The sequence below is a fragment of the Aplidium turbinatum genome, chromosome 12 (assembly GCF_918807975.1).
Source record: "Aplidium turbinatum chromosome 12, kaAplTurb1.1, whole genome shotgun sequence".
Taxonomy (NCBI): domain Eukaryota; kingdom Metazoa; phylum Chordata; class Ascidiacea; order Aplousobranchia; family Polyclinidae; genus Aplidium; species Aplidium turbinatum.
The window spans coordinates 16,338,541-16,355,060 of record NC_137483.1 but is presented as its reverse complement, the minus strand read 5'-3'; the positions used below and the strand labels follow the sequence as shown (position 1 = coordinate 16,355,060).

The 16,520-nt window shown below is 38.2% G+C and overlaps 1 protein-coding gene across 1 annotated transcript in view; it reads left to right on the top strand.

The window, feature by feature from the left end:
• Window positions 1-16,520, top strand: part of LOC145781365 (ATP-dependent RNA helicase A-like) — a 38,701-nt gene that overhangs the window by 15,691 nt on the left and 6,490 nt on the right. The window contains exons 4-18 of the mRNA XM_082593150.1: window positions 1,723-1,843; window positions 2,744-2,892; window positions 3,210-3,256; window positions 3,527-3,666; window positions 10,941-11,192; window positions 11,580-11,657; window positions 12,053-12,172; window positions 12,617-12,734; window positions 13,315-13,410; window positions 13,755-13,837; window positions 14,216-14,372; window positions 14,795-14,907; window positions 15,170-15,290; window positions 15,909-16,001; window positions 16,078-16,172. Coding sequence (XP_082449276.1) covers window positions 1,723-1,843; window positions 2,744-2,892; window positions 3,210-3,256; window positions 3,527-3,666; window positions 10,941-11,192; window positions 11,580-11,657; window positions 12,053-12,172; window positions 12,617-12,734; window positions 13,315-13,410; window positions 13,755-13,837; window positions 14,216-14,372; window positions 14,795-14,907; window positions 15,170-15,290; window positions 15,909-16,001; window positions 16,078-16,172 — 1,783 coding nt within the window. The remainder of the gene's footprint in view (window positions 1-1,722; window positions 1,844-2,743; window positions 2,893-3,209; window positions 3,257-3,526; window positions 3,667-10,940; window positions 11,193-11,579; window positions 11,658-12,052; window positions 12,173-12,616; window positions 12,735-13,314; window positions 13,411-13,754; window positions 13,838-14,215; window positions 14,373-14,794; window positions 14,908-15,169; window positions 15,291-15,908; window positions 16,002-16,077; window positions 16,173-16,520) is intronic.

The following is a 16,520-nucleotide window of genomic DNA, read 5'->3' as shown; positions in this document are numbered from 1 at the left end:
AAGTAGCCTATCTGTCAGTGAAAATTTTGGCATTGATGATGTTAAACTCTTCGATCTATAGCCTACCAAAGCTAGTGCAAAGGCATCTTAAACCTGATAACTAGCTTGCATTAGCTTTGTTTAAATGATGGTAGCCTACATTAGAAAATGGACAGAATAGTTCAAATATAGCAGAACTATAGATTTTTTTTTTTAATAAATTGTTGAAAATCGAGCAATTCTTTATCTGCAATAAGCTATGGTTCAAATTTCAAATGTAAAACGCATGTTTTCTGTTGAGGAAATCAAATGAACAGTAAAATGTTCATTGACTGAATCTGACCAATAAATATGTTATATGTTTTGTATTTGTCACATTTTGCTGCTGTTTAAACGTAAAAATCTACTGGCGTTTTACTTGCTTACTAAACATGTCCTTTTTTTGGGTGATGACAATATGGTAGGCCTACATCAAGTACCAGCATGATGTTTATGTTTGGAAAGTACATCAATTCATTATCAAATAACTTAGAGATGAAGCATGTAGGATTGTCAGTTTTATCGCTATTTGCAAATTACTGTTTAATGACGTCATTGATGACTTCATCTTTTTTCGGTGTCAGTACACAATGAATTGGATTCTCCTAATTGTAATGAATCTGTTGACGTATAAATCATTTTTTACAATAAGAATTAAGTAAGTTATGACGTTTTCAAATCTCGTGAAAACAACTTCCTATTTTAAGGAATTGTTGAACAACGTAAGTAAGGTAATAACAAAACAAAGCACTTATGATGTTGAAATAATACAGTTTAAATCAACGCGTGATTTTTAAGAACGTCGGTCTTGGATTAGTTGTCTTTGAAAACCAAATCGGGATATTTCTCAGTCGGCGGCACCACATTGTTGCAGATTGCAATGTTCAGGCTTTGTTATGGAATGAAGCAGAGAACACTTCTATTCTTTTCCCAGCAATTTTTTTCATTCTCAAGTTCTTCTTTATTATATATTAATATATCATTTACCTCACATTTTAATGCATTATATATACCTTCATTTAAACATTAAAAGTTCCATTGTTAATAATTGATAGTTCACCACAGCAACGCATAAAATCAAAACATTATTTAGTGCAGAGGTTCCCAACCTTTTTTACACCGTGACCCCCTTTAAAAATTTAAAAAAATTAATGGCCCCCCTATTTTTTCAACCTTATGAAAAAATTAAGAAACATCATTTTAATTAAAAAACTTGGAATTCTTATATCATTATTTTTGAAACAACCGGGAAGCAAAGACCATTTCATGAAGATTTGGGCAAAATGTACTAGTATTTTTAATAAATTTTAATTTATTTCTTTTGTTATATAGTGTTGGAGTGGACTTACAGATAATAAATTAAAAAAATTATTGTTTTTCAAATTTTTCCATGGCTCCCTTGAAAAACCCTGATGGCCTACCAGGGGGCCATGGCCCCCAGGTCGGGAACCCCTGATTTAGTGTAAATCAAAACATTATAAGTGTATATTCAAATCAACAACCTGTTTACTGGATGACAAATAATATTAAAAAACATATTCTGAATGCTTATCAAAAGTAGTCTCCAACTTTTTCCAAACAAGAAGACAGTTTTAAAATGAAGAAATGTGAAAGATAATTCCGATCTATCATTAAAAAACTCATATTCTACCGAATTACATTGTCAACTCTATGGAAATAACAATACCACTTCATGTCTTTCAGCGGTGAGAACGCCTACTCAGGCAATGGATCAAACTTTTCCTTTCAACGAGCTGGGCCCTCTCAGCGTGGTGGTGCTCTGCATGATTACTATGATAGGAAGAGAAAGTTGGAAGAAGAAGAGGTTGTGTGATTATTGATTTGATTCAATGTGTGGAGTCAGCAATAAGATTGTACTACTTCGCAATCTAGCACCGCTGGATGCTAAAACAATCAGTAGTCACTCCTGATTTATAATATCAACTGTAAATGGTCTAAACAAATCTTTGGTAGCATTTTTTTAATAAGTTTTGCAGTACTCACAGTAAAACGGTTAGCATTCATTTAAAGAAGTTGTTAAAAAAATGGTATAAAATTGGTCAAATGTATGCTAGTATCTGTACAGTTTGCAGACAGACTTTAGTTAATCAACTTCCGTTTACTCTAGAAACGTAACGTTTCTTACTGGTCTGCTACTATTCGGCGAGTCCGATTCGGCGAGAGCCCCTTTCGGCAAGTTCCCTATTCGGCGATTTTTTGAAATTTTTTTGAAAAAAATATTGGGTACCGTAGCCTAATTATCATTGCCGCTTTTACATCGTTTTAACGTCGCTAAACGTTAAAATAAGACCCTAACTCCTAACCCCTGATCCTAACCCTAAAAAGGCAATGATAATTAAGCTACGGTACCCAATAATTTAAAAAAAAAAATCAAAAAATCGCCAAATAGGGAACTCGCCGAAAAGGGCTCTCGCCGAATCGGACTAGCCGAATTGGACTCGCCGAACCGGGCCATTCCGTTTCTTACATATAACCTATATCTAAAATATTTCATTTCAAATTAGCTGCATAATAATGATCGTGTAAAAGTGTATTATAGAAAAATGCCCTTACCCAGACAGCAAATCAACTGTTTTTTACATTGCAATGTAAAAATGTTTAATTGGCTGTCTGGGTATTTAACATATCAACGAACATGCTGTTTGATTTGAAAACTATTTGCAAGGTCAGATTTGCAACTTATCTGTTGTGTTTAAATTTCAAGACGTTTGAATCCGAAGAAATCGATCTCAACGCAAAACTTCACGGCAACTGGACTGTAGACAACGCAAAAGGAAGACTTCACCAATTTTTTCAAAAAGAACGTATCAACCCCGATTATAAATATAGCCAAGTTGGCCCCGATCACAACAGGTTTTTGTCGACTGTTCAAACCGCGGTTGGGTTGAAAAGAAAGTGTGCTGCGTGATGCAGCCTTGCGACAACAACTGATGCCAACTAACCACCGCATACAGCATCATGTAAAGAATACAAGCATTACGTAGAGTAACTGTTTGTTGTCTTCCACCAGTGGCATCAGCTGTTGTTAAACCACGTGTTTGCGGCACACTTTCTTCAACAACCCATCCTGCTTTTTAGTAATAGAGTGGTGAGTAACATTTTGCAAACAAATGCGTGCTAGTTTGTTAATACTGCTTAAATTCTCTTATTTTTCACTTCATTTCTTACAGGAGCTTTCTGGCCGAGTTGGCTGTTTATGTGAAGAAATTAGGAAGACGTGAGTAGTCCTTGTTTTGCTGATCGAATATTAAGAACGCATAGCCCATACAAAACGAATTCATGTTGAACGGAAACAATTTCTATCTTTAAGATGCCTTCTTTTTTATAGAACAATACCAGCTAGTTGAAGCTGCCATTTTTGTATTTTTTTGCAAGGGGACTTTTTGCGCCTTCGCTGTCCAATTGTGAAATATATTTACATGATGACAGCATTAATTGATGGCTGTAGTTGTAGTCTTTCTTGAGTCATTTCATTTGTTGTCGATAGATCTGCATGCTCGTGAGCACGGTTCTAACAAGAAGAACGCCTCCCAATCTTGTGCCTTGTCGATGGTCAGGCAGCTCTTTCATTTGGGAGCTGTCGAGGCCTACACTGGGGTTACTGCAAAGAAGAAGGCCGTTGATGAGGTATATGACCCGTGTGGTCCATAGTCTATTTATCATTATTTTTAAAAACTCACTAAGTTCAAAGGTTTCGCCTTAAATCTTTATTCAAAATACAGAAATCCTTGGAAATTCAAAACACTAAAATTGTTAAAAAATTTTGGAGCTGGCACTAAATTGCGCAAAGTTTTGCTCTGTACGACATACAAGGCATATGCGCTATCAACTTATTAGGAAATATAAGAATGAAGTTAGCGAAATAAATTTCTGTTTATTTTTTATATAATTCTTCACTAAGTGATCTTACGAGTTTAATACCAAGTCTCTCTGTTTATACCACTTGATAAGAAACCTTAAAAACAGTATTAATCTTCATTTGGCGTCACACATGTGCATAGGCGTCGATTTTTTCTTAGAAGAGAGGAATTTTGGATGGGCGAGAGTTTTCAAACAGATTTCATTGAATGTGTATGTTTGCAAATTCGCAATGGTTCAGTCTTCGAAATTAGCATATTTTTACTTTGGCAAAAACGTTGCCGAGGCCAAACGGCAAAAGTTGAAATTGCCTCGCGGCAATTGCTGTGAACATTTAGTAGGAAAAGATTGTACTAAAACATGTAAAACGAGAAGCGAAAAATATACTAGAGTAGTCTATCACGAACGCATTGTTTGATTTGTTGTGATGTAATAATACCAAAAGTAGTGATAAAGCGAGCAACGCGATACGGACGCTGTTATGACAATTCACGTTAAATAACTCATGGGGGGAAAAGTAAGTTAATTTTGGGTTGATTCAACGTTCGAGTCAGCACATATCGATTTAATTTTCCTGGCGGGTTATATTGCATAACAACAATGCCCAATAAGAAATTTACGTTTGTTTTACATTAATTTGACATCTAGCGACGTTGAATTATCAATTATCATACAATAACGTTAATTGCTCAACCAGGGACAGGTAACATATTAAAATCTGCCTGCGAGAAGATTGCCTCGATTTACGTAAGATTATAAGCCAACATAATTTCGGCACAATTGGGACACTGCGAGCAACACAAAGTCTGTTTGATGAACTAGTCAGAATCGGTATCATCAGATGCTGTATCAGCTGGATGAGATAACGGAAAGCGAGGCGCAATAAGGAGTATAGATCCTTACAATAATTTGACGTCTACTGGAGTTAAATCAATGCAAAAAGGGTGATATTTCTATAAAAGATTCTCCCAGCTGGGCACGTGTCTAAGCGCCGGCGAAGTAGGAAGTAACCCAAATAAAACATCCAGTAATAGTAAGATTGAATCAACATCCTAGTCTGGTGTAGTCTAAGAAAATTAGTTTTTTCTTGTAATCTTGTGGTCCGTACAATCACCTCGGCAATTGCCGACGCTAATTTCGAAGGCTGCGGTTAGTCTTTCTCACAAAGACTGCGTTTTGCGTCGCTGCAGCAATTAAGCTTTAATAGGTTGGATGTTTTCTTTCTTGCACCTTGCGATCTTATGAGCGCTGCTAAACTAAACAAACTTCTTTTATGTTTTCCTTTGCGACCTAAAAAGCGCGTGACTCGTGACCTGTTATCTAGTGACGCCTTCGGATTTGCCGCATTTTGGTTTGTAAAAAGCGATTGTTTCAGTACGTCTTTAGTTTGTATCGGTTATTTTATTGTCATGTTTATTATGATATCATATTCACATTCCATTACCCAGGGGTTCTTAAACTGGGTCCGTGGACCCCCACGGGGTACGCGGACTAGTTTTAGGGGGTCCATGAAGGCCCAATGGAAATTTTAGTGTATATTTTCAAAAATGGAATATTTTTTTCAAAAGAAAAGATATTAACGTCAAACAATGCTGATGATTTCTAGTTTGAGTTTCTACTTTTGTTACGTACAGTTTTTTTGTTACGTACGTTTATTGCGTCACTTTCCACATAATTGTTTTTACCGCTATTTGAACATTGCAAAATTTTATCAGTTGCAGCTAAGCTAGACGTCAGCTAGGCTAGGTTAAGATTGTGAAAGGTTTATGCACATTGCACATCCCCTTTTGGTAAAGAGATCCATGGCTGCTATAATCCCTTTTACGACTACATTAGGGTGTCCCACTTTTAGGCGACTTTTCAGGAAAATTAGGTTTGGGTCAAATTCTGAATGGATTTTCGTCACTGATTTCAAAAATGACGTTATTTTTTCATTATGACGTCATCTTGATGTGCCAGCTAGCGGATTTTTGCTATTTTGGCCTTATCACGAATATGGTAAGAGCTAGAGACTTGGAACTTGTGCCAAAATGAGCGGAAAGGACGATTTCCTATTTGTTGTCAATACAATATGAAACGCTAACTGCAACCGAAAAGAAGTTATTTTAAAAAAACATGTTTTTGCTCATTTTTGGACGAAAATATGAGAAACACGGCAATTTTGCTACTGTGACGCTTTTATTTTTCGATTGTTAAATTGCTGTGCTGCGCCACATTGTTTAACAATTAAGTACAGTGGTAGTTAGTCTAGCATATTGTATTTACAATTGATTTTGCATGCATATTGCAATTACTAATACTAGCTAACTTTAAACCCTTGATCATTTCGTTCAATAATCTATCAAACAAAACCACCATTCAACAACACAACACAGTTCAATGGGATTATTTATCACACCATACAGTGCAAAGCAGCACAAATGCGCAAGTCTGTTTTGGCCAAATCATCTTGGTCATCTCGAATCAAGCCGTTCACAACGCGTTTCAGTCTGCCAATAAAGCGCTCTGTTCCTCGATTGTTGTTGTTGATCATACGCAAAAACACTGATGGAGATGAAAAACATGCAATGCGTGGAGCCATCTTACTTCGGAGAAAAAAATCACTTAAAGTGCGCCTGACAGGTGGGATCCAAGTATAGTAACTTTTTAAAGCATTTCCTAGCGCAGAATTACACTTAGCGAACTTTTTAATCTTAACCTCGTAGCTCGACTGGTTAGGGCGTAATTTAATCAAACGACTGCTCCGCAGCGCCACCCCAGGCGAAACTCCATATTTCACTGCTCTGGGACGACTTTGGTGGTATTACGTCATCCTAAGTGGACGTCGTTAGCAACGGATGAAACAAACGCTTCCTAGATGTAATTGGTGGATCACAGTTTGGTCGGAGTTGGTACAAGCGGTTGCTTTTTTCAAAGATTTATTGTTTTTTGCAGTTTAATAAAACTGTAGGCTACTGGATACGTTCCTACAAAACCTAAAATATACTTTAAGTGAAAAATGAAGAAATCGTACGAATCATCATTCATATTTAATTCATCATCACTATTCAAAAATAAATAAAAGTTCTCTCTCTCTCTCTCATAATGTGCCTTCAGTTGGCCATTGAAATCCTGTGTAACGGTCATCTGGATCTGGAAAATTGTTTCGGATTCGCCAAACAATGCATGACGGCATCACAATCCGATTGTCGCTTCCGAGAGCATCACCTTGTAGTATACACTCCAACACATGCCTGTAGGCATTTTTACTTTAGTGGTATTAACAAAATCATCTTCAGTGAAGTGAACATATACGACTAGTTTTGTATGGCCCATCCCACTTTCGAACACTTGAAGAAAACTTTGATCATTTTCTTCTCAGTACCTTGTTTTGTGGGAAAGTGGGAAAAGAAAGCACACGGTCTTTGTCACTGACAATGTCACATAAACAGCAATTTGTAGGCATTGCCTCAACCATAAATCAAAGGTGCTGTTTGTGAAATACTGTTGTTACACTGCAAATGGCTATAGCCAGATTAAGACAAATAAAAAAAGTATGAAAATTGTAGCCCTGTGAAACTGCAATTTCAGTTGAATTGAGATGCTGTTTGATAAAAGTAAACTCAACCTATTTGATCGAAACCTGATAGTAATAATAAGTTCACTTTTTTATTTCGGTAATTCTTAATTTGCGCATGCTTTAGATCAGTGGTTCTCAACCGGGGTGCCGCGGCACCCTGGGGTGCCAATTGTAATGCTCAAGGGTGCCGCGAGATATTGCAATATTGCGGCCCATTCTTTATTTTAACTTTAACTCGTTAAGTGTGGAATTTATTTATTTATTCTAACTCTAATCCACGGTAAGCCTTTGTTTTCTCGCCTAGGAAAAACAGCGTGAAACAGATTTTGACTCGTTGCTGTTTTTTCCATAAAAACGTTTAAAACGCATCATCATTGCCAGGTTTCATGATTTTATTTTGCGTTTTACGGTGCACAAAGTCAAATTGCAGTGATGGATTAACGGATTGTGTGACCCAGCACGATTATAAAATTCCACGATTGTTTGCGAACCATTATAAAATAGAAACTTTTGCATGGGGGATACCTGCGCATACAAACAATCGAGAAAAGGCTAAGTTATAATTGATTTGTTCTTTATACTTATGAATATATTTTGTGAATTGCTTTGCGATTACAATTGGGTCTCCAAATTAGTGGATTTTCCGTACAAACGAACATTAAAACTAAAAAACAAGAACGACTGCTTATACAGTAGTCGAGGAAGAAGTGTGGGTGGCTTTGTCGAATGTGTCTCGAGATATTAAGGGACTTTGTGCAAGAAGTCAAGCCCAAATTTCACACTAACTTTTAAATAAATACATTTATTTACGCGCGCTATACTGTACAACTCATTCTGTGTTATTTCATACAGTTATTTGAAATACAGAAATCTCATAAAATTGATCTAGTTTTGCCAGGGTGCCGCAAACTATTTATCTCTTTGATAGGGTGCCGCAAGGTCAAAAAGGTTGGGAACCACTGCTTTAGATCAACAGAGCCCCACACATTCACGTTTTGCAGTAGCCGTACCATACTTTACCAAGTCATCACAGAGAAAGAATGTATCCTTCCCGCTTACTGTGACGTCACAGCGGTGTTGCCGTTTTTATTTTCGCAATTGAATGAGTGCCAGATTCGCCGATGTCAACGAAAGTTTGCAAGCGTGTAACTTAGTAGCCTGTTGATATTTTTTACGATTTGCTGGTCAGAAAAGTTTGTTAGTGTCATCTTTTTGGTATCTTAGGTAAATTTAGCAAATTTATTTTCCTGTCAGAGGCACTTTAAGTTGTTACGCTTCAAAAGCGTCTGCTCGATATCAACGTTTCTTGGAAAACTTTTCTATTATGCCGCAACAGCAGCAAAAGGCGGAGCTTCAGCGTGGAGAACTTAAAGCAACGTTTTTAGGGCTCAACCATTGGGATGCATGCTTAATGAAATGTTTCAGAACAGCGTTGAATACTGGTTCATCAACAGATTTATATGCAAGTAATAAATCTCTTGTAAGCAGTACCAGTTGAGGGACCTTCAGCAACGGAAGGTTTAAGATGGATGACTAAAAATGCTGGCAAATAAGCACAAACAATAAAAGAAACCATACGTTGAAGTTTAGGGATATCCTGAGGCCCAACACAATACCCAAAAATCAGCAATTTTAAGTAACCACTCGCTGTTGTTATTCAACGCGCATGCGACAACCTTTCTTGACGATTAAAAAGTAGGGGTTTCAAATTTCCTGGAACATTCATCACTAAATGAACTGCCATAGCAAGAAGACACATATAGTCGCTCCGAAAAGATGAATCTTTGTTTCTTTCTTGTGCTCAGAAAACTAAGATCTTGGCTTTTAAATGATTTGCGCTATAGCTGTGATGAAACTTTACAATATTGTCGGATTTTCATATCTTGGGGCTTAAGTTTTGGTATTTTTTTAATTATGTTCATCAAACCACCATTTTCGTATGCAATAGGGCCTTTCACTTTGCCTTCCAAAAAGCTTTTTGCGTGTGTAAAATAAATCTCATTTACATGGAAGAGACATTCAAGAGTGTGCACCACTATTACTACCACTGTACTTAATTGCTAAACAAGGTGGAGCAACTTAACAATCGAAATAAAAGCATCACTGTAGCAAAATTGCCGTGTTTCTCATTTTTTGTCCAAAAATGAGCAAAAACATGTTTTTTCAAAATAACTCCTTTTCTGTTGCAGTTAGCGTTTCCTATTGTATTGACAACAAATAGGAAATTGTCCCTTCCGGTTATTTTGGCACAAGTTCCAAGTCTCTAGCTCTTGCCATATTCGTGATAAGGCCAAAATAGTACAAATCCGCTAGCTGGCACATCAAAATGACGTCATAATGAAAAAATAACGTCATTTTTATAATCAGTGACGAAAATCCATTCAGAATTTGGCCCGAACCTAATTTTCCTGAAAAGTCACCTAAAAGTGGGACACCCTAGACTACATATTTATGTGAGTCAGGATTTTCATCCTTGGTAACTATCAAAACAAAGAGTCGAAACCGGTTGGATGCAAAGGATGACATGCGTGTTGACTGTTGCCCTATCAAAGACGAAGTCACAATTTCATGTTTTTGTTGAAGACAAACAGCAGCATCCTTCATATTAATGAAATTAAATCGAAGACATTGAAAAACAATCTGCATCGCTATTTCTTAAATTTAATAAAGCATAAATTTTTTTACCTCAAATCTAATGTAGTTACTATACTTTCTAAACCCTTGACAGCCTGTTTCAACTTAAAAGGAGGATCATCAGAAGGTCCTTATTCAAATGGAAATAAATTTTGTCACCAATTCATTTTTATTTTATTGCGTCATGTCCAATTCATTCTGATCAAAAAATTTTTTGGACTAGGCCATGAAGGGGGTCCACACAAACAAAAAAATTTTGTAAGGGGTCCGCATTAAAAAAAGTTTAAGAACCCCTGCATTACGCTGACCCGGAGCTGAAGTTTCATATTGACGTAACGAAACCATTCGGAGAAAAGTTCAAACGTGGCTTTCTCTCGCCAGGAATTGCCAGCTGTGCAGTTGCCGTAGCAACAACAATGCAGTGAGTAGCATTGTTGCGGAATTGCTTTGTTCTGTCGGATACCTAGCTAGAGACTTAGCGTAAAACAAGAAGTTGTGCTGCAGTTGGTTGGATAAATCAGCGTTTAAGAAAAACGGAAATAATTGTAACGAACACTTCACACGTGTCATGGAAACAGGGTGGACGAAACATATTTTGCCCACCCTCGTTTCACGGCAGGGTGGGCGTCGCCCACCCCGCCCACCCTATTTCGACGCCTATGCACAAATTGCACATGTGTCGTTTTTCTATCAATTTTCCAAAAATTAAAAAGAATGCCGTCTGGCAACACTGATGTTAGCATAAAACTGAACGGCTTTGCATCGTTACCAAACAATCGGCAAACAATTAAAATGTGATATATCTAATAGTTGCTCATGCTCTTCCATTCCATGCAACTTTGTCTTGTAGGTTGAACCGTTCCCTGTCAGTGTAGCCCCTGAAATTGACGATCGGCTGACGAAGTTGCTTGAGAAGCTAAACATCACACCGGTTCAGCCGCCCGCCGAATGCCCCAACCCTGTGAACCTGGCTCTGCCTAAAATTCATACGGTCGTTCCCACTGAGGTGAAGTGTGATGCTGGAGTGATCCCTTGGTCTCCTCCACAAGTCAATTGGAATCCGTGGACCAGCTGCAACATTGACGAAGGGCCGTTAGCAAACGTAAGAACTGAAAACTGGAAGTTTGGATCCGCAATTGCTTGTAACTGCGCCCATTGTAGCAATACTAGAAAGAAAATTTAACAGTTTTTAACGTAGAAGAATTGTGAAAAAAAAGCACTTCATTGAAGCTCATTTATATCTTGACTGGAAGCCACGCCGAATCACCGATGCATTGACTTTGGTACAATACCGTGATTTATATGTTATTGATTAAGGCTAAAATTTAAAAAAAATCTTCTGGAAAGATGAAGCGCTTTATGTTTTTTCAAAGAAATAAAGTACGTTCATATGCGCCACATACCGCATGCTATACTGTGCTCCTGTACTCATATGCAAGTTTTTTTTACTGATATGCAAAACAATTTTAGTGGCATAATTTAATTTCAGTGCACGGACGAACAGATCAGCCGTGAGCTGAAGAACGCAATGGACTACGCGTGGGAAAACAACTCCAGAATGCAGGAAGTAAGTAACTCTTTGTCATTCTATTCAAATAACTCTGTCAAAAGATTTTAAAAGCTCAAAATATCACTGTACCTTTACACTGAATTTCTTCGGTAACTTTTTGCTTTTTTGCTGCTCAACGAATTTTGGTACCATATAACTTGTGATGCTCATGCCTACTATTTCCACTTTACACGTAGAAACAACGTTGTATTTTCATCCTCTTGAGCACAAAACGTACCCAGTTAGCAAGTTGGTTGGATAAAATCAGCCCCTTCGCACGTTGGATCAATGTACAGTAGAAGGGACTGACTAACTGGCTGAATGCCAGACAGCAAAATCTGCAGACGTTAAATCAATGTAAAATTACGGATTTTGCTGTCTGAAATAATCGACAATATATCGTGTGTCGTCAGATGGCCACAGAACGCAACAAGCTTCCAATGCAACATTACAAGAACGAACTTCTCAAGCTTGTCGAGCACAATAACGTCATCATTGTTCGGGGACAAACCGGTTCTGGGAAAACAACGCAGGTTGTCATGGTTGAGCGCTAGTAGCCGTTTTTAAAGTAGCAAAACCATTGTATGGAATTCTTTTTGACACCAGATCTGACCAAGTGTACTTTATCTTTTAGTTTTATGAGATTTATCTTAGCATATCCGAAAACGCTGAAGATTTGGCTACCTTGCCTACCGGTTCACTTAATTTAAATCTTTCCCAACTGACTATAGGTCTGGATTCAAACTAATTTAAAAATTGTGGCTAATGCCTACCTTTCGGTATCAGCCTTTGAAGAAGAATCTGCTCCACTGTACCCTAAATTGTGACCCAAGACGTTGTCTAGGGCGCATGGTGCGGTTTTCTCAAGAAATTTTAACCCAAGACTTCACTATTCAAGCGTGCTTGACGTGAAACGTTGGCTTTTTAAGTTTGGAAAAATCCTTCCGGCTCATCAACATTTATCTCCTGCGTTCCAGGTTCCTCAGTTCATCCTGGATAGCTTCGTCGGGTCGGGTAATGCGTCTCGATGCAACATCGTGGTAACGCAACCACGCAGGATCAGCGCTGTTTCCGTAGCAGAGAGAGTCGCAGAAGGTTGTTGCCCTTGTGACTTGAAACTTTTTATCTCTTGTACTTAATACACGCGCAAATCGAACGTTAAATCATTCCATTAACGTTGCTTGGGAAACTCCCATCGGATCAGTTCATGTTGGCGTCTAAAGCTCGGCGTCTTGTGACAAGTCGCAGCCTGTACGATTACGCTTTATTTCGTACTGATCGTATTAAAATGCACCTTAACTTTACTTATCTACGATTAGACGTTTTTACTCTGGTCTTGTAAGATGAGCATTGTTACGATCAAGCTTGCAACTCAATGGCATCGTGTCCACCCGTTACAAGTCGACAGGATCGGATGCAGTCCAATGACTTTACTGCGCTTTGTCAACTTTTTCATACAATAATTTCTATTTTTACATTGCCCGAGTTTTATGAACAACTTTGAAAGCTCACGAGGAGCCGAGAAATTTTGTTTAGATGGAGCGATCCATCTGCCGTCATTTTAGTCGAATTAACTGCGTGACAAATCTGCGTAAAGATTTCGACCAAGCACAGTACGTGAAGAAGATTCTTTCATGTATTTTCCATTCATCTATTTTCTATTAATCACCTACAGAACGTGGAGAAGAGCTTGGATTGAGCACTGGATACAGCGTCCGGTTTGAATCCATCCTGCCCAGACCTCATGCTGGCATCCTCTTCTGCACTGTCGGTGAGAAGTCACTATAATGTTTTGTCCTTTCGAAGATTTCTCGTCATCTGTTGTTTGGATTTTCTGAATTGTTAGCATTCATGTTTTGTGAAAATCACATTTTATAAGTTTTGTTGTTCGATTTACCAAAAACACAAATTGACAATCATATTTGTAATATTTTTATGTTGAAATTTTTTCGTTACATCACCTCTATCAATCCACAAAACATTTTTGTTAGTCAAAAGTGCAACGATGTTAAAATAAATAGTTATGATGATTTTTTCGTAAACCTTGTTATTCCTTGGTATATAACTAAATATGTGATGTCTTGTTTGGTAAAGAGGTGACTTGTACGTTTGCAGGTGTGCTTCTTCGAAAACTGACCAATGGGCTGCGTGGAGTTTCTCACGTGATTGTGGACGAGATTCACGAACGTGACATTAATGTGAGTTTGATGAGAGTGACGCCAAGAGGTCTTTTAAGATTGCTAGACTGGAGCTTTTCAGTTGTGTCTAGAAATTCGCTCGCTTTAGCGCACATTTAGAAGGGTAACTTGGTAAAAGATTAGCTTTCAACACTTTTCGCCAACCGTTTTCACATTGAGGCTTTTTTAGGCCGATAGTTGAAGATTTAGATTCAGTGGATGGGAAGACTAGGAATCCAATCTTCGTGCCCACCTTCAGGCATGTCTTTAAGTGTCCTGCAAAGACACGGCCGCTTTTTCGAACGTCTTACCAGGGCTCTCACCAATCAGCTAAAAGTTTTATTACGGTTACATCACAAATTTTTTCGCAATTCCAACGTTTGTGAACTTCGTTTTCAGACCGACTTTCTTCTGGTCGTCCTCCGAGACATCGTAGTAACATTCCCCGGCATACGAGTCATTCTCATGTCGGCCACCATCGACACCACGATATTCAGTGAATACTTCGACAACTGCCCCATTCTAGAAGTCCATGGCCGGACACACGAAGTGCAAGGTAATGTGTTTGCGTCGTCTTGTCAACGGAAGGCATTGTTTATACCAGCTGGGTCAAAACTTAAAATCTGTAACACGAGTACAATCACTTGGTTATAGCAAACAACACTTTCTCCACATGAACTACAACTTATATTTTAAAGCCACTCCCATGATTAATGATCTACTATGAGGTAACTAGGGGCGGGAGTTCATTGGGTAGGTCACAACTGAGCAATCTGTTGAAGAACATGTATAGAAGTCGCCATCCTTCAATTGCGATGCAACAAACGCTGTAGAAATCCAACGGGATCTCGACTGAAATGACAGTTTTGAGTCTTCAGCATCTAACATGAACGTTCAAAAAGTATTGACAGCAGAACCACCCTCTGCTTGTTGGCATGTCGGCATGTATTGAAGTTACATCGAAGATTAATTTGACAGAGTATTTCCTCGAGGATTGCATCGAGATGGTGAAGTTTGTTCCTCCTCCTCGGGTGTCTAAGAAGAAGGATAAGAAGAATGACGATGATGACGACATGCTTCCGAATGATACCGTGAGTTGTGGTTTCACGAAAGAACCGCATAAAATGTTTCAATGCGGTGTGGTATGATACATGATAATTACTAAAAATTGTGCTACTTGCAAAAAGACCATTTTCGCAATAAAAATATCGAGAACCTTAAATTTCTTGCTTGGAACTTTGTGATAGAAATAGATTGAGTTCAAACGATATGCCTGCGTGGGTTGTTTTGATGTTATAATATTAACATTTATTAAATGTTTCAATACCCAAATATACACCTTTTTTTTTTTAGGAAAACTTAAATTTGAAAGTTGGAGAAAAATATTCGTTTCAAACGCGCCAGGCTATGGCGCAGTTAAGCGAACGTGAAATGAGTTTTGAGCTGGTCGAGGCATTGCTGCGATACATTGGTGGTGAGTTGTTGCGATGAAAATAACACGATCATAATAATACGTAAAACGATATTATTGTAAAAGTTGGTCGGTAATCAACACCCTCTTTATGACGTATCTGTCTTCACAAATTCTCTGAATCTCGGGGCAATCTAATTAAAGAACGAACCAGCCACTTGTTAACAAGTTACCAAGTGACCGATCGATTGCTCAGTGAGGTTTTCTCAAGGCCCTGTTTTTACTAATGAAGATTGTCTTGTAAACCATGTCATGTCGTGAATTTGGTTTTCTTATTTGTATTTCATATGGACGGTATGGACATCACTCTGCGTTATTACTGTTGTTTAAGATTGAACTTAATGAGCTCTGTGTGTGTGTGTGTGTGTGTTTTTCAATTACTGTTGTTTAAGATTGAACTTAATGAGCTCTGTGTGTGTGTGTGTGTGTGTGTGTGTTTTTCAATTACTGTTGTTTAAGATTGAACTTAATGAGCTTCACGACCAGTTATCAGTGTTGTGATGTTAGTAGTGTTGTGATGAAGATCAGTGTTTGTGTATAAAGTTCCCTTCGCCGACACTATGGCTTTAAACTCTTGTGTGAGTTATAACGTTTACTTTTTAATGTTTATTTTTTGTCTAGAACTTGGTGTACCAGGAGCTGTTTTGGTTTTTTTGCCCGGTTGGAATCTCATTTACTCTCTGATGAAGCACCTTGAACAGCATCCATTGTTTGGTCAGTGCAACCGTTTTGCTACGATTGGGTTTACTAATTGCCAAAGATCGTGTTCATTTGTGGTGTGTTTTTGTAGGTGGTCAGGCCTACAGGATATTGCCACTCCACTCACAAATTCCCAGAGAGGACCAGCACAAAGTGTTTGTCACCGCTCCGCAAGGGGTCACTAAGGTATCTTCGCACAGTGTGAAACACCTTTTTGGTTAAGTTATCACAAAACTACACGGTGGGATGGCGCAGCGGATAAGGCGCAAACCTGGTTCGACACCCGGCTTCAGCTGGTTGTTGATAAACGCCGCTCACCTCTACCCAGGATGTAATAAATTGGGTGGGCATAGTTGCTAAAGGAAAGACTGCCGAGAGAAAGAAACTGGTCACCCTATTCTCGTTAGTGTCGAAGGCTTAGTGCAATGAAAAACCTTTTCTTCTCGTCCCCCGATGCTTGGATCAAGTATGGAGCTCACCTTTTTTTTTATCAAAACTAAGTTTTTTGGTTTAAGCTTTTTTATTGGCCGTATA